This window comes from Dryas octopetala, chromosome 5 (assembly GCF_963921425.1).
Source record: "Dryas octopetala chromosome 5, drDryOcto1.1, whole genome shotgun sequence".
In the NCBI taxonomy this organism is placed as follows: domain Eukaryota; kingdom Viridiplantae; phylum Streptophyta; class Magnoliopsida; order Rosales; family Rosaceae; genus Dryas; species Dryas octopetala.
Genome location: NC_141370.1, coordinates 17974054 through 17994877, shown reverse-complemented (window position 1 = coordinate 17994877; position 20824 = coordinate 17974054). Strand labels below are relative to the sequence as shown.

General features: G+C 36.7%; 2 protein-coding genes and 1 pseudogene across 2 annotated transcripts; all 3 read right to left on the bottom strand.

The window, feature by feature from the left end:
- Positions 1-408: 408 nt before the first annotated feature.
- On the bottom strand, positions 409-2160 carry LOC147285198 (pentatricopeptide repeat-containing protein At2g15690, mitochondrial pseudogene; annotated as a pseudogene).
- An 8282-nt stretch (positions 2161-10442) lies between these two features.
- On the bottom strand, positions 10443-14397 carry LOC147285197 (uncharacterized). The gene is made up of 7 exons (XM_086245077.1): positions 14135-14397; positions 12696-13887; positions 12515-12580; positions 12175-12273; positions 11909-12086; positions 11077-11405; positions 10443-10872 (listed from the first exon to the last, which is right to left on the bottom strand). Exons 2-7 carry the CDS (start codon positions 13872-13874, stop codon positions 10789-10791), a joined length of 1935 nt encoding a protein of 644 aa, XP_086101203.1. The 5' UTR covers positions 13875-13887; positions 14135-14397; the 3' UTR covers positions 10443-10788.
- Positions 14398-16151: 1754 nt separating this feature from the next.
- Positions 16152-18861, bottom strand: LOC147285196 (methylenetetrahydrofolate reductase (NADH) 2-like). Its single transcript, XM_086245346.1, has 5 exons — positions 18677-18861; positions 18325-18390; positions 18041-18218; positions 16892-17226; positions 16152-16726 (listed from the first exon to the last, which is right to left on the bottom strand). The coding sequence occupies exons 2-5, from the start codon at positions 18385-18387 to the stop codon at positions 16643-16645; spliced, it is 660 nt and encodes a 219-aa protein (XP_086101472.1). The 5' UTR covers positions 18388-18390; positions 18677-18861; the 3' UTR covers positions 16152-16642.
- Between the last annotated feature and the right edge of the window lie 1963 nt (positions 18862-20824).

Sequence of the window (20824 nt, the reverse complement as noted above, 5' to 3'; positions counted from 1 at the left end):
TTCTAGAAAATCCTGGGTTTACTTTTATACATATTTCTAGCTCGTCTCTTGAAGATATTGGTTCTAGAATATAAATGGTAAATTTAAGATGTTATCGGTTCAATGCTATACACACTTATTCACCACTGCCGCCAGAAGCAGATTCCATTTGTGCCTTTTTCTTTTATATGGAAGAACAAAAGGCAGAAAAGGAATTCAATGCTATACACACTAATTCACCACTGGCACTCCTTTTTCCAACTTTTGAAACATGGTTGCTTAATATAAAAAGCACTAGACCAGATGATGGCTTAGTGCTCTGTCTATAGATCTAACACCAGACAAATGCTTTCAACATAGACTCAATAGGGAAGCAGTCATTCTTATCTCATGCGAATCTAAAGTAGAGTAAACAAAAGAATATTGTAAATTTGTTTTCTGTTGAATGTTAATGGAATTTAAGTACAAGAATAATGTACAGCAAAACATTTTCATATATTCTACAAGTTAACTTCCAGCCAAAACTATCCTTCGATTTTTCTAGCTGCAGCATTCAACATCACATAATAACTCTTGAGAGAAGCTTTTATCACCTAACTGCTGATACATTTACCAGTAATCCCCACAGGAGCATTTCCCATCCTTAAAATGATGGAACCGCTTGTTATCCCTAACAATCAGCTCTCTCCCAACAATCTTTGACATGATTTTTATTGCATTATGGCAGTCACCGCAGATGCGAAGATTCTTTATAATCCTTAGAGTTTGCCTAGCCGGAGTACTGATCAGACCATAAGCAATTGCCAAACGCTCACTATGATATTGCAAGGCCTGCTCTTTTGCCTCCTGATCAATGTCATGAAGCACATATCTTGTATCTGGCACATAACCTGCTTCCCTCATCTGTCCTTTCAAACCTTTCGATGTCACGTATGCCTCTCCCTTGTAAGGGCTTGTACACCGATACTCACTCACCATATTCTTCTCCTCTAACATGTTAGTTGCAGAGTGCTTCTTCCGTGGTGGCAATGGGCTTTTGTCGGCATTGGCCTTAGAAGGATCAAGACCAACCAACAAGTCCTCAGCACGATCCTCAAGCTCAATATCTCCATGAATTCGCGCAAAGTTCCTAAGAACCTCCCAAACTTCCGCCGTAGGCTCAAATGGCATTTTCTCAATGAACTCCTCTACTTCATTTAAATGACCAGACTTCCCAAGAACATCAATAAGCCCTAAATAATGCTCAATCTCCGGCAAAATCCGATACTCATTTTTCATCGATTCCAAATATGCTAACCCTTCTTCCACAGCTTCAGCGCTAGCACACGCTGCCAAAACCACCACAAAAGTCTCTTGATCGGGCTTCAACCCTAATTTCCTCATTTGTTCAAACAATAACAGACCCTCATCACCCTGCCCATTTTTTGCATACCCATTAATCATCGAATGCCACAAACTCATGCTCCGCTCACGCATTCGATCAAACACCTTGCGTGCATCTCTCATACTCCCACACCTCCCATACATTTGAATCAATTTAACGTTCAACTCCATATCGCCACTAAACGGCGACCGTTTCATGAACTCGTGGACCTTCCTCCCAACCTCAAGCGACTTCGTGTCGTCATACGATTCCAATAACACGCAGAAAACACCATAATCAGCAGAAACACCTTGACCCATATACTCCAACGCCTCTCTCACCTTACCCTCCTTGCAAAAACCCATCAAATCCACATTTGATGAGCTAATACGTAATGGGCCACTCACATTTTGAATGTTCAATTCGTTACTGTCCAATTGTAGTTCATTTGGTTTGTGGGTCTGGCACTTGTTGTCCTTGCGTAAAGGTTGGGTCTTGTACTGAGAGTTGGAGCGAGGTTTGGTGGTTTGGCGATTGAGTCTGGGATTGTTGGCACTGGGGACTGCGTTGTTGCAGAGAGGTCTGGGTAGGGTGGGATTGAAGGAAGAGGAAAGTTGGGTTTTGAGGGACACAGAGAAAGTGGGGTTAAGAAAGAGATGATCAGACGGGTTTGGGGTGAGTCGAGCTTTGAATCGAGAAGAGATTATGGAGTTTCCAGCTGGCTGCAGAGAGGTCAGAGAAGCCATTGCTGTGCTAACCTGCTACTATCAGAAAAGCAGAGACAGGGAGAGTAGAGAGGACTGATTGGAATGATGGTATAATTGGGTCCTTGTGGCCGTGGGCGTAGCCCACTCAAAGCCAAATTACGTGGACTTAAAGCCCAACAACCACTGGATCCATCATCGAAAGCCATTGAGAGGATTCTACTGGTACCCTCAATCTACTTTTTTTACTCCCACCTAAATTTTGTTTTTGTGATAATGAGGGTCTAATGTAGACTAAAATCATACATATTCTTTTGGTTTCCACCATCAATCAAAAGCCCTCCTCTGTTCCAACTCATTCACAGTGATATATTTTGGGTTCCCTAAACAGATTGACTCTAAACAAAATAAAGAATTAAAAGAAAAAGAATAACATATACAAAGAATGTCTAATATATAAAAGACTCATCATAAAACTCATAAAGCTTAACTAATGGTATATTACAGCCCAACCAACTTCAAATATAATACAACTTTGTGGAAAACATATATTAACCTTGAGAGATATGCATCTGACTATCTCCTAACAATAACACCAATGATAAAAAATTCAAATGAAGCCAACACCACCACATAATATTAAGGCCAAAGTACCAAGGATACAATCAAATGCAGACAGAAGTTGTAAAATATTTTATAACTTCTGTCTGCATTTGATTGTATCCTTGGTACTTTGGGTTGAGTGCTTTCTGAAATACAAAGTTTAGCAAAATTTTACTTTCCAATGCTACATAACATGCAATTTCCATCTTTCAAGAAATAAAATCATTCAATTCAAAACTATAGAGATTTCATACATCGAAAAACAAAGCCAAGACACTTTCAAATTCCCAAAGAAAGTTGGTACAAGTAGTAAAGCATGAGAAACCTACTATTTGAATAAAGATTTTGAGCTTCAATCGACTCCGCGTAAAGAGAATTGAATTAAGAGTACCAATGAATCAATATCCAAGGTAGCTTAACTTGAAAATCTGTTCAAAGTAGCTCCTAAATGGGTTCGGACATACCACATATACCAAATACAAAAACAACCAAAAAGCAACATGAATGAACAACTCCACCCCACCCCATAGCTCATGAATTCTTCGTCAACCACCATCATATCTTTATGATCTCTGAAACCTTTTTGTTTTTGCCATTGATTAATTGAACTACTTCATTTATGATCTCTGAAACCTATTGAATTGACAACTAAGACCAGTCAATTGAATTGCCGTTTTCTTTTGATATGTTTAGACCAGTCAATCCCAAGTACATGGTCACGTGAAAAATTAACAGGCTTAATTGTGTTTTTACCATCTAAAGTTTACATTGATTCTCACTTTACCACCCAGAATTTTATTTGTCCCACTTTACCACCCAAAGTTTACATTGATTCTCACTTTACCACACAGAAAATTATTTGTCCCATTTTACCACCCAAAGTTTACATTGATTCCCACTTTACCACCCAAAACTATTTTTCGTGTCCCAGTTAATCTTTTTCCATCTATTCTGTCACTCTAAATTCAGAGGGTAAAGTAGAAATCAATGTGAACTTTGAGTGGTAAAGTGAGAATCAATGTAAACTTTGGGTGGTAAAGTAGGACATATAAAGTTTTGGTAAAGTGAGAATCAATGTAAACTTTGGGTGGTAAAGTAGGACAAATAAAATTTTGGGTGGTAAAGTGTGAATAACCCCAAACTTTGGTTTGGGCGGTAAAAACACAATTAAGCCAAATTAATAATGGAGTGAAGTAGTGGACATGTAACAATGGATCCAACCAAGTAGAATACAAACTACATGTCTGCTTCCCTTTTATTCGATCATGGGTACAACATTGGTATTCAGTACCATTGAAGTACGTAGTTTAATTTTTGAAACCTTATTTACACCAACTCAATCATCAATCATCAATCCTCCAACTCCAATCTTTCCATTCCAATTTTTATTATCAAGCTAGCTAGCTATGGTTTTCATTAAAGACAACCTGCATGAAAAACAGAGAGTCATATAGCCTTTCTTTAAAGACAAAAAGCTCGCTAGTCGTTGCCACTTAAACAAAAAGAGCATGGCTAAGCTAAGGTTGATCTTTCCATTCATTTAGCTTAATTGCTTATTATCCAATTATATAGAATAAAGGAAAACACAAGTTCCTGACACACACACACAAACAATGAACAAATTAATATTTTGTTCAATATATAGGCAAACCAAGAGAAATTCTTAAAATTAAATGGGGGATACATAACTTACCACTTTGAGAAGAAGCCATTTTAATTGAAGTTTATATATACTAGTGAGCTTCTGAGACACCTTGGTAAACAATTAGACATCTCGTAATGACCTCTACCAAAAATAATATTATCAAAACAAGTTCACAATCATTCATTTTACTTGAAAACGAGGTTTCTAAACAATTAATTGATTAATATGAGATAATTTCATGACTTTATAGCTGGAAAAGTCGTTAGGAAATTAAGATAGAGACATCTTTTCCATTGCCTCCAATTGGAGTAGAGAGAGCCCACTCAACAGTCAACACTTCACTTGGCAATCTGGATAAATTTTTTTTTTTTGGTTAGAATCAATCTGGATAAATTAAGAATCAAAACAACTTAACAAGTAGGTGGGACCCAAGACTTGTTTTTGTTTCTTTATGCCAACATCCATCACCGTTGCTTGATTCATAATTGTTTTACTCTTTGACTTGGTCTCTTGCAAATAATGCTCCAATCACTACCATCCCACATAATAAAATTATAGCATATAACGTATATTTCATCTCAATTTCTAATAAATATATTTAAAAATACAAAGTTTTAAGCCTGGGAGGGAGAGACTGAGAATTCTGGGGGGAGTTCTAAGGACTTATGAGGCTAAACAATTATCCACACAATTTGAGAACCCCATCAGTACTCTACCCACACATAAACTGACTGTATTCCATAGAGGGACAAGTCATATCACTTTTGGATCAGAGTTTATTTACTTGTCAAGTTGTCATTACTTCAACTCTGCAATTTTGTATTTACGAATGCCTCCCTTAATAACTTCATCTTCTTATCCTCACACCTACACCTTCCAGAGCTTATTTACTCCTACTCTGCAATTTTGAATCTTCCATCACAATTACCCCCTCAGCCTACTCCATCTGCATAGTATTTACTATGCATCTCCAATCTCCATGCATGTCTACTCATGTCTTTTCATCGTACAAACATTAATCACCCACCAGAGTTTCATTAAGGGTGTCCCCTCCTACCACCACTATGATAAGCAAACAGCAATCGATCACAAAAGCTATACTTTTTCCCACTTCTTACAATATGCACACTAGCTGTCATTACTTGTCATTACTTCAACTCTGCCATTACTTAAAAGTAGTTGTACTCCGGCCATTACTTATATTAGTAAATTATATTAGTAAATTGTATAACGATCCGACCCAAAATTTTACTATAAATTTAAATTTTTATTTAATTGTGTTTTTAAAGATATTTTTTTTAAAAGATATTGAATTTTATTTTAAAGATTTTGATTTATTTATTTCTTTTGTTATAATTTGGGCTTGACCCAAAAGTTGACTTTTAAAACTAGTGGGCTTTTGATTTTGACTTTGGGTCCGTTAGATAGGTTTCGAGTCTACGATTTCATAGACACGTAGCACGCATCATTCCGAGTTACGGTTTGAAAGATATGGGCGTTTGAAGTGAAGGGCAATTTTGTAAATTTCATGAAATGAGTTTTAAAAACCCCAAAGGGACCAGAAAATTCTGGACTCTCTCTCTCTTCTTCCCCGCGTCTTCCTTCTCTCTCTTCTCTCTCTCTCTCTCTCTCTCTCTCTCTCTCTCTCTCTCTCTCTCTCTCTCCGCCTGCCCTCTCCCCTCGGCAGTTTCGCCGTCCGGCCACCCCTCGACCAACGGCGGGTACCGGCGAGTTCCTCTCGCCGTCGCCGACCTCCAGCAGCCCTCCTCATCACCGGCCGACCACTGTAGACGGAGAATCGGCGCGAGACAGAGAACGTCCTCGTCGGCGATCCGCGTTTTCCGACGGAGTTACGACGCCGGACCACTTGGGTCTCCTTCCCCAGGCTCCAGCTAGTTCAGCTGTGCCACTCCTTTGCTCCGGCGACCTCCCATGGCGGCGAATCGACAACTCAAGGCCGTCTGCTTCCACCGTCGATTCCGGCCACTTCCGGCGACTTTTGGCCGTCGGTCCAGTTGTCAAAAACGACCCTCGAGGTAAGGGCTTTGTTTTCCCCTTGGTTGGATTGGTCAATTTTGTGAAATTTGGAAATTGAATTTATGGGGTTTGACACCATTTCGGGTTGACTTTGAATTGACCCTATTTGAATGTTTTCTGAGTTGTTTTTCATCCAATTGAAGCGCCTAGGTTGAATTTGGGTTGATTTCAGTTGAAAAATCATTTTCTTTGGATGTGCCGCCGCTGCCACCGTCGGCTCCGCCACTTGTGGGGCGAGATGGGTGGTTTTTTCTTGTTAATTAGCCTCCCCGGGACTTATAGAGACCAACCCCAGGGTCTGTTTACGTGTTGGTGGGTGTTGTGTGTAGTTGGGGCTGGGCAGCCACCGTGCGTGGTGGTTACCGTCCATTTCGGTCATTGAATGGCCAAATTGTGAACCCTGAATATTTAAAAGTTGGTTGTCTGGTCTTAACAGGTACACGGGCTCGGGAAATCTCATTCCCGATGCTGTTATGCTGCCGGATTTGGTATCCGAGCAATGGCACCGTGAAGGGTATTTCGGTCTTTTACGTAGTTAAATTGTAAGTGAAACTTATCTGCTTATATTGTTGAGTACCGTGGTTTAATTGTCTGTTTTATAGATTTGCTGATTTACGTTAGAGAAGATTAGGTGTAGGATTTGAATTAGGAGAATGAATTGACGAGGATTTGAGGCGAATGAATTAATTGGGAATTATAGAGTTGCTTAGAGGAGAGTCACCAAATTAGAGAAAGATTATTTATAGTTGAGGTTAATGATTGATGATTAGGCAGTTATTATATACAAAATGATCAAATAAATTATTGAGGAAATATCAGTATGTTTTGAGTGACAGACAAGTGATGGTTTATAAGCGGGGATCAATTTCGGAAGGATTCGGCATAGTTCGGAGTAATTGTGGGTGGAATGTTGTGAGTTGGAAATGCGAGTACTGATTGTGTGAGCCTGCTCGTACGGAGTGACCCCTCCGTATGAGATTGTGGCTAGGATACGAGCCTGCTCGTACGGAGTGACCCCTCCGTATGAGATTGTGGCTAGGATACGAGCCTGCTCGTATGGAGAGACCCCTCCGTATGAGATTGTGGCTAGGATACGAGCCTGCTCGTGCAGAGTGACCCCTTCGTACGAGATTGTGGCCAGGATACGAGCCTGCTCATATGGAGAGACCCCTCTGTACGAGATTGTGGCCAGGATACGAGCCTGCTCGTGCGGAGTGACCCCTTCGTACGAAATTGTGGCCAGAATTTGAGCCTGCCCGAGCGCGGGATTGCGGCCAGGACATTGTCTACAGTACGAATATTAGCGATCGTTGAGGTTGAGGTTGGGTCGTACCACGTCGAGGCAGCCAAATCCTCCAATTGCAGTTTGTCAGTATCCTTGAGCTTAATGGGTTCTTCCTTTAGTTAGTGTACTTGAGGTGTAAAATAAATTAGTATGCTCTGACAACCTTTTTTGTTGTGGTAGAGGTGGTTGCTGTTTAGAAGTGCTTTTAACAGGTTTAGAAATTTCTGGGTTAGTTCATTCTCAGAAGAGGTTCTGCCGAATTTTCGGCAGGATTTTCCTTGATTTTGGATTCCCGCAGGACCTCTTCGGGTTTCAGGGTGGAATCCGGGGGCGGTCCTGTCAAATTGTCTATTTTAGCCATTTGCATCAAGCTCAAACTTCCTTCTTGCATGCGTACTCGATCAAACGTGTGATTTTTTCGCCCACTATAGATCCCATACTATCCCTCATAAACTGAAAATCCATAACACCAATTGCTACGGGAATACCCATTAGTTGACCTGTGCTTGTTTGAGCAGCCTCAGTTAATCCTGTATTTTTTTGAACACCCGTCACCCAAGTCAATTCATGAGGTTTTTTAAAGCCGCCGGTGAGATACACACGAAATACGTGCAGTATCATCATTAGGACCATCATACTTGCCGACCATCGATGAACTGATCAGATTAACCAACCAAAGTTAGCTTCAGTCATTATATATTGAACAGAAGCAAAAGCCTCTGTAACGGTCGGACGATAATAAAAAGTCATAAAAAAGGATCACACCTAAAATCGGGTCAAGTTATAATTGTTCAAATTGACTCTGTAGTGATAAGATCGGCGAAAGTTTTTGCTTAGGTTTTTTTTTTTTTTTAATGTTCATTAGTATAACTCCATTGATTATAAAACTCATTAGAGGGAAATTTTTCTTTTGTGAACAGAAATTTTGATCCAATATGTTGATGAAAACCACAAGTCCTTACAGCCATAGTTAAGTACTGAACAATGATTCTGTTGGATCATTGTTTCTGCCACAAACCTGAAATGAGAGAGAATCATCACCAAGTAAAGAAAACTGTGATTTCAATGTTATTTTCCTTTACAAAGTGGACTCTTTCAATTAGTAGTCATATATTCCAGGGGGTAGTGCTTTGTGTTAAGCTAAAATATACGATTCAAGATTAGACATGGTTTCTGATAATTTGATGACGGCGACGGCTAGCTCTAGGGGAAGAAGACGAATGAAAGGGTGAGTGAAAAAGAATCAACTCAAACCCTCCAGTAAAAAAAAATATTGACTTTAATTAAAAAAAAAAAAAAAAACCAATTTGTTAAAAAAAAAAAAAAAATTAATATGAAAGAGGCAAAACGACGTAGTTTTGCTTAGCACACAATGAATTAGCATTCGGATCCATTCCCATCGACCATTGTGGCATTGTGCAGAAACTTAATTTGCAATGAAGTATTTGAGATCAAATTAAAGACAACGGCAAAAAAAAAAAAAAAAAGATTGTTTCAGAGATCATAAAGATATGATGGTGGGTGGTTGATGAAGAATTCATGAGCTATGAGGTGGGGTGGGTTGGTGTTCAGGAATACATGCATGCCTAGCTACCCGTCCATTAATACGTACTGTTCATCTATTAAATACATGCAGAGGATTGATGAAAAGGATAGAGATGGTGTAAATACATGCCTACCCGGATACATCTATAAAATGAACCCACTCCACGAGTCCTCTCTCTCTCTCTCTCTCTCTCTCTCTCAAATTGTGGGTGTCTGAGAATTAGTCAAGGGGGGTTAATCTCTTTGGTGAAGTTGAACACCAAAGAGCCCAAGTCCATGACCCACAAAAGTAGTAGTAGTGCCTCTGAAATTTGTGCAGGTCCTTGAATTGTGGCCTTTGTTTCCACAATGAATGTGAGCGCTTTCTGCACATGCTTGTTGCCATGTCCATGAAGAAAAGCTTTAGCATGGATTGCTTGCCCACCTCATCAGCCTCCTCCACATCCCCATCTTCTTCATTGTAGAAGCCACCCGATTCAAGGGAGGAAAAGTGACTAGTGGAGTGGGTTCATTTTAAAGATGTATCCGAGTAGGTATGTATTTACACCATCTCCATCCTTCATCAATCCTCCTCAACGACCACCTTGATGAATTATGATTTATGACCCCCAACTACCAAGCTAGGACGATTTTTGATGACATAGTCAAATATATTCCTCATAGAATATTTTGTTTAATGTATTTCGGTCTTCTGCCAGCTCCCATCCGGTCATTTTGGTCATTTGGTCATCATCATGCTACTAATAATACTCGTCATTCTAACTTTCTACGGCTTTTGGTTATAATATAATATAATTTCATCAATTTTGGCTTTTCTCACGTGAAACTGTTGAAGCTCATGCTTAATACTATAATAGTTGACTGTAATGTTTTCAATCTACTCATGTAGTGAAGTTTTGTTTGATTAGGTTTTTGCTATGATTAATTAATCTGAGAGTTTCACTGCCATTTGGTAATTAATTAAGTATATACGCTAATTTCGTCTCATACCAAAACTGTTGTAGAGGTAGTATGTGGGTTATCCGATGCCAAAAGTACACATTTGTAATTCTTTAAAGAATAAGGATATAGCTGTATATTATATACATCTAATATATAGAAGATATACATTTTCCTTTCCTTTGTCCCAAAATTATTTAAAATAAACTACTAAAAAGGATAAAAGTTTGGAATAACTACCTTAATGAGTAATGACCACGACAAGGTGACTTAGGCTACCAAAAATATTAAATCAAGGTAAAGCATCAAACACACCCATGTACACACAGATATAAGCACAAGTACACATAAACAATAAATACATTTGTAGCATTTAAACATTTCCATCCATGATCAAACCCATGTCTTGGTTGGATCTAAATACATACCATGTAACCTAACTATTGGGTTAGGTATGTAGAAAACATAACCCATATCTCCATTTTGTTCAAAATACATACCATGTAACCTAAATATGGTATTAGGTATGCACAAAACATTTCCATCCATAAACAAACCTATGTCTTGGTTTGTTTCAAAATACATACCATGTAACCCAACTATCATGTTAGGTATGTACAAAACTTACATAAAAAATGATTCTTAAATAATGGCATTAAGAAATGGATGAGCTAAAAAAACTGCTTATTCAAATAGCAGCAAATGCAGTAAAAACATCCCCACATATATAGTCTTTATCTACCAGATAGACTAAATAGTAGCTCTTCTGCACCTGCAGAATTCAAGTCATGAGAGCAAGATCATGTCAACATATAACAAAACTAATTGCTAGCACCTGGCCTAAAAAAAAAAAAAAAAAACTAATTGCTAGCAAAAGATGAATAATTCACAGGGCTGTGTGATAAGCATGCATTTGAACAATCAAACAATAATCATGTAAACAGGCAATAAGAGACTAGAATGAAAAAAGGCAAACCTCCAAAAGCAATTTCCTAGATGAGTCACCCTCAGGGTAAAAGTAGGCCCAATTATTCAACCAGATATTAAGTTGAATATCCTTCAAACCAAAAAATTCGCTACGAATATCACTCCGTTGAATTATCTTCCTTCCTGGGAAGACTCCCCATTTTATCACAATTGTATCTTCACCAAAATTAGAGTTACATATCCCTTCTTTGTTCATGGCAATGTAGGATAGAGAAGGAAAAGCTTTGCATTTGTCAACAAGAGCATCCAACTTCTCCTTGGAACAGAAAAACTCTACAAGGGCTCTCTGATAAACATATCCCCCAGGCCCACCCCATCCTGAAAACAAATCAGATGTTAAAGTCAATATAAATATGCAAAGTTTCTAGATTTGGTATGAGGAGGAAGACAGGAAGGGAAGTACTCTGAGGAAAGATGTTCTCTTGGTAAACAAACAACTTCCATCTCTATCTCTTGGTACTACTAGCAAAGGTTAAACCAGAATATGGGATCTATCATCACCTTTCTGAGCTCAATGTTGTGCTACAGTTATGGAAAATGTAATACAATTTGAACTTCATTTGATCTTCGCAAACGGAAAATGAAAACATATCCATTTTAGTTAAATTGTGCATCATCAAGATCAAGTCAGTTTATGGATCCATCAAGACCTAGACTCTCGTAATCATTAAGTGACTTCAGTGATTCATGTTAAACTCTTTCTTGATAAGAAGAATTCATGTTAAACTCACAAAGATAAAAAACAAATAAACTCTCATAAAGCCTTGCTCTCTCTCTCTCTCTCTCTCTCACACATACACACACACACATTTAGAACTTACCAACAGATGGAGAATCAGATCTTTCGCCATTTACTGCTGGTTGGAAGTTGATGGTAAGGAAACCCTTGGTGGTAACTCTCCCAAGCATTTTTTTTATGCTCTTCTTCTTTGGAAGATGCTCATTGAGTTTTGACCAAGGACTTGTTCTCAATTTTCCAAGGCAGAATTTCTTAAATTTCTGATATATAGCAATTCATATACGTCAATTTATATCTAATTTTTCTGACAATGCAGAAGAAAAAATAAACTAGAGACGGAAACTTCACCTCTTGAATATCTTCAACACTTCTCAGTGGGACAGCCCATTGTTCAACAAGTTCCATGTCACTTTCACATACCCACATGTCACATGCACCTTCCCAACTCTAGTACAAAGGGAAAATTTAAAATAAGGGCATGGGGTACTTCAGCCAAGTGTGGGATACAAACTTCAATCTAATATAAATAAATTGGAATATAGTTAAAGGTAACTGTTTTTTTGAGAAAACAATTTTCTAAGGCAGAATTTCTAAAGTTTCTGATATTTAGAAATTCAAATAAGTCAATTTATATCTAATTTTGCAGACAATGCAGAAAACAAAATAAACAATGAGACAAAAATTTCACCTCAGTAATATCTACAAAACTGCTCAGTTGGCCAACCGTCGTGTCACCATGTTCACATTCAAAACTCTAGTGCAAAGGGAGAATATAAAATTAGAAGGGCATGTGGTAAATATAAATCAAAAAATGATCCACCCAAATTCATCACGAAAATAAAAGCAACAAGACTAAAAGTTGTCTGTACCAGACACTCAGATGAACAAGAAGAGTCAGAATCTTCAGACGCTCGCTTGACACTTGTATCTTGAGATGAACTAGTACACCTGCCTCTTTTCTTGCCCCGTGGTATGACTTTCTCCCTATGTTTATGCTGAAGAATGACAAAAGCCGAAGACAACCTGCTAGAGTGGTATATTTCATCCAAGTCATCATAAACATTCAACCGATAAGACTCTGTACACTTGAGATGTGCAGAGAGGTGGCCCTGGGAGATTGAGACTTCAAACACAGCTACATGCGTAGAATAATCCATATCTGAAGCCTTGGTGGAATGCACCAACCATATTCGGTCACCACCACACCTACCCATGAAACACTTATCTGGACGTTTATGGAATATACCATCCAATTCATGAAGGACCTTAGACGGCCACTCGGGGATTCCATTTGAATCCAACCGTGCAGCAACTACCCTTCTAGGGAATTGCACAGCAATTAAGAAACCCGAAAATTCAATGACCGCAATAAAATTACAATTTCTAAACATATACCATCTCTCCATGTGGGTGTCAAACATGGTAGAAAAGGACAAAGCTGAATTTCTAACATTCAAAACAAGCCAGCGGCCCCAAGTATGAAGACTGGACACACATGATTTTGCCCTAGTACTATCACCATATAACTGGTCCTGTATGTGGGGGGGAAAGACCAACTGTTTACATGATTTGGTAGAGAGATTAAAAACCTGGAAAGAGATTGGTGGCGGTTTTTTTTTTGCATTTGAATATTCCATCATATATAAGTTGGATGGAGTGGAGAAAACATAGACTTGATCATCAATTGTTTCCACAACTGAACGCATAGGACTGTTGTAGACTTCGAGATCGATGCATTTTAGAATATTAGGTATAGGACCGTCGGGGTCCGAAAGGAAAACCGACGGAGCCTTCTTAGCCACCTCACCAAAGCTATAGATGTCCAAATTTGGTGACTTCCGTGCCCCCCTATTATTACCCCCAAAAAGAAAAACTTGAGAACCCAATTTTATTCTTTGGGTTCCGTAGGGGAGTTGTGTCCTTGTATTTGATACAAGCTGCTGCTTTCTAGCTTTTCGACCTCTACAAAATTCAGAGAGATTGAGATGGAATAGACCACCATCATCCATCATTAAGTACATAAACCAATTTTTAGGTTCACCTATCATTTTAAGAGTCGTTCTGCATAAAAAACAAACAACAATAACAAAGCACATGTCAGGCAAGCTAAAAACAGATAATAATTGACACTACAAATAAAAATCAGCAACATAGGAAGACAAATCGAACATGCTAACTCGACCAGAAAAAAAAAAAAAAAAAAAAAATCTGAACCCCGAAAACCTAAAAATCACAGCATCGCAAAATAAAAACCAAAGAGAGAAAGAACGAGGACCAAAATGAACACGAAGAAGAAGAGGAAACGAACCTTAAATCCTTCAATCCAAAGTTCCAAACCAAAACCAGCAACAATCTCAAAAGATGTTCAAGTAGGGCACCGGCAGAGAGAATAAGCCGCAACTCCAGGATTGTGATTGTGACGTTGCATTCGTGAGAGATTGTTGACGTTCATTTATAGGACACTAGAATTGGTTGGTTTACCTTTTTGCCCCCGAATGGTGCTTGCAATCACAATTTTGGGCTGCTCTGCTCCTCAGAGCAAAATCTGAAAAATTCCCTAATATTTTTAAGTTGGTAAGTGACAAATTGGTCTGATACTCCGTTGTCCAAACTCACGGTGAAGAGGGATCCGTAAATTGTATTGCAGAGCAGCAAAGGCCGTAGATAACTTATATTGTCCTGAGGATTAGTTCTCTGATTATAATTTCCATTAGTGCTGCACAAAGCCACGGTGACATTCATATATGGGTGTATATGCACATGTTGTGTGTTGTTGCACTAGTGGTTACAATAGATCCAAACTGCTAGTATTATCTGATTCGCGAACAAAAAGCTGTATAAAAATAAATCTGAGACACCCAGACGATGGGTTTCTATTGGCGTGCCAAGTTACTGTTGAAGAAATTAATGGTTGCTATGTGAATTGCACTGTTTCAGAGGGGTCAGCAATGGAAGGTCATTGTGACCAACAAACATGGCGAAAAACTTGTGGGATTAACAAACAAACTAGTTCTGGACAAATTGTAATCTTATGCCATGGTTTTCGGTCCACCAACATCTTTGTGATTCATCAAGTACTAATTTTTTTTGTTCTTTTTAAAATTTAACTCCAGCCTTATTAATGTAAAAATGGCTTTAAACGTAAGTTATATTGGGTAATAACTTGTTAATACTTATGGAATTTTGGTTGTTAGATTTAGTACGTAATTTCTAAATTTACCGAATACTATATACATAATGGCTATGTTTGGTACGCTGGACTGTGTTGGACTGGACTATTCTTATGAATTGTATTGGATAGTGTTGGACTGGAGTAAGTTAGACTAAGTGTTATCTTGTGTTTGGTGCTGTATCGGATTAGAAAGTTGGATAAACTAACACATTGTCATGTGTTTGGTGCATGACCGGACTATGTTATAATTACTTTTAATTTTTAAATTAATAAAAAATTTTAATTATCTTTTTTTTTTTCTTTCTTTTGTTCTCATTTACATTATTTTTTCTTTTATATTTTTTATTACATTGTGCCCCACACCCACTTACAAAAAACATTCATCATTTTTTTTCTTTTTACTTCTCCCTTTTTATTTCTTTGCGTGTGCACACAAACCACAAGGCTGCCTCCCTTTTTTTTTTTTTCCATTCTTTCTTCTTCTCTCTTCTTCCTTTCTGTTTTTTTTTTTCTTTCTTCTTTTTTTTCACCCGAGTTCCTCCCCCTTCCTCAGATTTTTTTTTCTTCTTTTCTTCTTTTCTCCTTCCTTCCTTTCTTTCCTTCCGTTTCTTGCACACATTCCCCATTCCTCAACTTTGGGAGGTCGATCGACATGCGGGTCGATCAAAAGCAGCAGCCCACCCATCTTCAGACCTGGCTCCGAACCACATCACGGCAATCTGAAGGATGCTTCAATCTGTTTCGCCAAACGGGTCTAATGGGTTGCTTGTTTGTATTTGAGATTTTGGTTTGTTTTGTATTTTTTGATTGATGAGAAGATACTTGGATACTCTTTTGTATTTTCTGATTGATTTATGTGAATTCCTTACATTGAGAGCTAGAAATTAAGTTTGAAGATGACGAGATTGCAGACATACAGGCTTCACTCTCGCAGTCTCACACCGTGCTATAGAAGGATGTCTCACGGACCGTGCTATATAAGATGTCTAAGCGGGTGTTTTAAGAAAAACCGGTGCTATGCAATCCCACTTAAACTAGCACTGTGTGATACCAAACACAGTATAGGGGTGTTATTTAACACAATCCTAATGTAACACAGTAAAACAAACGTGGCCAACATTCATTAACAAGAAAATTATAATGCTCGGTTGGCTTCATTATGGGCAAAGTTTTACAACTTATGTCACTTGATTTCTTGGAAGACACTACTATGGTGAATCTTGCTGTTGCATTGAAAAGTGAAGAAAAGAAGGCATATGTAAAGCTTACATAATGCTCTAATTAAATACATAATATATAAATGATACTCATTTTCCTTTCCTTTGTCCCAAAATTATTTAAAACAAACTACTAAAATAGATAAAAGTTTGGAATAAACCTTAAAGACCACGGCAAGGTAACTTAGGCTTCCAAAATTTTTCAATCAACGTCAACACACTCATGTCTTGGTTTGTTCTAAATACTACCATGTAACCTAACTACCGTGTTAGGTATGCACAAAACAGACATTTCCACCCATGTCTTTGGCTTGTTCAAAATAAATACCATGTAACCTAACTATCATGTTAGGTATGTCCAAAACATACATCTAAAATGATTCTAAATGTGGCTTTAAGAAATGGAAGAGCTAACAAAACCGCTCATTCAGAAATCAGCAAAAACAGCAAAAAGATCACCATGAATGTAGTCATTTTCTACCAATTTGACCAAGAAGTAGCTGTTCTGCACCTGCAGAAGTCACGAGAACAAGATCATGTCAACATAACAGAACTAAATGCTAGCCAAAAAATGAGTAAAAAGGAGTCCCCAAGGCTGTGCGGTAAGCATGCATTCGAAGAATTAAAGCATGATTATGTAAACAGGCAAGAAGAGACTAGAATTAAGAAAGCAAACCTCTTCAAGCCATTTCCTAGATGAGTCGCCCTCAGGGTATAAATGGGCCCATCTTCTTGACCACGTTGCAAATGCATCATCCTTCCAAAGAATAAAACTGGCAAGATCCACAACAGTATGTTCAATTATCCCCATGATTGGGTAGACTCCCCATGTTACCGCATTCACATCTTCTCGACCTTTATTGGATATCCAACCGCCTTTTATGTTCATGGCAATGTAGGTTAGAGATGGAAGAGCCTCGCATTTGTCAACAAGAGCATCCAACTTCTCCTTGGAACAGAAAAAATCCACATTGGCTTTCCGATAAACATATCCTCCAGGCTCAGAATATCCTGAAAACAAATCAGATGTTACAGTTTAGATAAATATGCAAAGTATCTAGATTTGGTATGAGGAGGGAGACAGGAAGGGGAAGTCGTCTTAAGCAAGATGTTCTCTTCGTCATTAACTAAATAAAGAGCTTCCATCTCAATCTCTTGACCTTTAACAATTTTTTTGGGTGAAAATCAGGGCCACAGGCCCAATAACAGCAAAAAGAAAACAAAACAGCCCTTGCCCTAAACACTCCCTTAATATCCTCAGCTAGGACAGACCCTAAGCATGGAGGAGGAGAGGAAACTATCATATAACCTAAATCAGCCTTTAACATTTTTGCATAGAAAACTTTTACCAAACAATTAAGAGGGTATTTTTGCAGACCATAAGGTCAGTTTCACAGAAATAAATACAAATGATGGAAGTCACAAACAGATGCATAAATGAAGCGCAAATGGGTTTCTAAAAAGATGGGAAATCCCACTACAGTACTACTAGTAAAGGTTAAACCACAATAGGGATCTATCATCACCTTTTTGAACTCAATGTTGTGCTACATTTATGGAAAATGTAATACACTTTGGACTTCATCTGATCTTTGCAAATGGAAAATGAAAACATATCAATTTTAAATTGTACATCATCAAGTTCAAGTCTGTTTATGGTTACATTGAGACCTACACTCTTGTAATCATTCACTTCAGTGATTCATGTTAAACTCTTTCTTGATAAGAATTCATGTTAAACTCTCAATGATAAAAATCAAACATACTCTCATGAAGCCTTGCTTCCTCTCTCTCTCTCACACATACAAACAGACTTATTACTTACCAGCAGATAAAAACTCAGACATTCCTCCATTTATTGCCGGTTCGTAGTTGATGGTAAGGAAACCCTCAGTGTTGATTCTCCCCAGGAGTTGTTGTATGATCTTCGTCTTTGGCTGAAGCACACCGAGTTCTGACCAAGGACTGCTTCTCAATTTTCCAAGGCAGAATTCCTTAAATTTCTGATAAATAGCAATTCCAATACGTCAATATATATCTAATTTGCTGAAAAGTGGTGAACAAAACAGAATAAACTGTGAAATGGAAAATGGAAAATGGAAATTTCACCTCATGAATATCTTCAACACTTGTCAATGGGACAACCCATTCTTCAACAAATTTCTTGTCCATGACCTGTTGAGAAATTAAAACTTCAGTCATACTCATACATACCCAACTCTAATGCAAAGGGAAAACCATGCGGTATTTCAACAAAGCATCATAATCAAAATAAACCCTAGAAATTTTTTTCAAAAAACGATCACCCTAAACGTTCAACGACCAAGCAAATTCAAGCTCAGAGAAACTCTGAATATGAAAAAAAAAAAAAAAAAAAAAAAAAAAAAAAAAAAAAAAAAAAAAGAAGCTCAATTAAAGTAGTTAATTCTCAATTAGAAAAACCCTAAAAAGCATCACATACCTTGTCCAAGATATTGAATGGCTTCCAAAATCTTTGTGTATTCAATCAGAGAGCGTTGTGACAAAAACAATGTAAAACCCTTAAGTCGGATAAAAGCTTACTTATTGTGCGCTGTGTTTCGGACTAGTAAGAAGGAAAGGAAAATTTCCAGAAAACAATGACTTGCGACTCTTGTGAGGTGAGATAATAGAATTTCACAGTAGGTTTAAGGGAATATATCAGCCTGGCAAAAAAAATAAGTAAATTACTCTTTAGTCCACTTTAAAAGATTTTTAGGTTGAAACCCAGACTACCCAGCCAAAAAAGATATCAACCGAAAGGATAATCTATTATTGTCTACTTCATTCCTTCATGCTTTTATTTGGGAGACCTAAATTAGGCCTAGGGCTGCCCATTGGTTTGGTATTTACCGAACCGACCGACTACCGATCGAAATTTTTTGGTTTGGTAAATCGATTTTAACATGCCGAAAATTGAAAATCCGAAACCAAAAAATTACGGAAAAAGTTGGTTTGGTTTTGGTAAAAACCGAAAAAAGTTGGTAAACCGACCGATTACCGAAAATTATGACCGAAAGCAACCGAATCGATTATTACCGAAAAAACCGAAATATATACCGAAAAATCCGAAACAATTACCGAAATTTAGTTATATATATTTATATGTAATATTATTACATTAATGATTTAATATGGTTAGGATATGGTTATATATATTTATATGTATTATTATTACATTAATATGCTTAGTATATAGTTTATATACTTTATAGTTTATGTTTATATAGTATATAGTTTATAATACCATATAGTTTATATAAATATATAGTTTATAACTTTACTAACTTTATATAGTATATAATTTATAACTCTATATAGTATATAGTACAAAGTATAAACAACTTATATAATAATGTTTTAATATATAATTTCAGTTATACTTATACCCTATATAATAATATTACTAATTAGTATATAGTTTTAGACTTTTAGTTATAACTTATAGTTTTAAACACTTTATCTTATATATTATATATTCTCTATAGTCTATACACTTTATCTTATATCCTAAACTTAAAACTTAAAAGTTAAATACACTAAACTCTATTAATATCCTATACACTATAATTAAAAATAAAACTTAAAACTTAAAACCCAATTAAGCATACAATTTTAATTTCTAAACACTAAACTCTATACACTAAGTCTATTATTATTTATTAATTACTCTATATTGTTATACATAGCTAACATTGTTTATGTATATAATATATAGTTATATATAAAGTTATAAAGTTATAAACTAATTAGTACTTAGTAGTTACTATAATTTGATAGTATATAGTTTATAATACTATAAGACTATAGTTTATATAATTAATATTATATAATATAGTATATAGTTTATAATACTATAAGACTATAAGACTATAATTTATATATTTTATAGTATATAGTTATAATACTATAAGACTATAGTTTATATATTTGATAGTATATACTACATAGTTTATAATACTATAATTTATATATGTAACATATATAACATATAACATATAGTATTATAGTCTTATATTAGGGTTTAGTATTATGGTATTATAGTCTTATACTATAGTTTATATTAGGGTTTAAGATATTTTTAATTATTTATTTATATAGAAATATATTACATAAATTAAAACAACTAAAAAACCCCAAACAAAATCTCAATTGAAACCCCAAACAAAAACTCAATCGAAACCCCAATTGCCCAGACCCCAAATTTTGGTTGTTCCTACACCATTACTAGCTAGGATATGGTATAGGGTATATATAGAGATACCAGTATAGGGTATATGTATAGGATCTAGGATAGGGTATTGATTATGTTTAGGGTATATGGTATTTAATAGGGTTTATTTTGAATTTTACGGATTTAAGTGAATTATTGAGGAACAATAAATTTTATTAAGATTTATAATTTAATTATAGTCTAGATAGGTAGAGTTCGAGCCTACGATCGTGTAGACGTCAATGGAACCCGAATCAGACTTACGATGGTGAAATTAGGGACGCTCGAAGTTATAAGGGGCAATTTGGTCTTTTCATACAATAGGGTTTTAGTATAAAAACCTAAACTTAGAATTTTTTTCATTTTCTCCTAAACCAG

Bases quoted from the DNA above. Each gene is read 5' to 3' on its own strand.
- LOC147285197 (XM_086245077.1), bottom strand. From the start codon at position 13,874: ATGATAGGTGAACCTAAAAATTGGTTTATGTACTTAATGATGGATGAT. The intron at 12,581-12,695 runs GTACAGACAACT...CCTTTGCACTAG, and splicing joins CTTGTTCATCTGAGTGTCTG to AGTTTTGAATGTGAACATGG. The intron at 12,274-12,514 runs GTGAAATTTTTG...CCTTTGTACTAG, and splicing joins GTTTTGTAGATATTACTGAG to AGTTGGGAAGGTGCATGTGA.
- LOC147285196 (XM_086245346.1), bottom strand. From the start codon at position 18,387: ATGGACAAGAAATTTGTTGAAGAATGGGTTGTCCCATTGACAAGTGTT. The intron at 18,219-18,324 runs GTGAAATTTCCA...GCTATTTATCAG, and splicing joins GTGTTGAAGATATTCATGAG to AAATTTAAGGAATTCTGCCT. The intron at 17,227-18,040 runs GTAAGTAATAAG...ATTTGTTTTCAG, and splicing joins GTCTGAGTTTTTATCTGCTG to GATATTCTGAGCCTGGAGGA.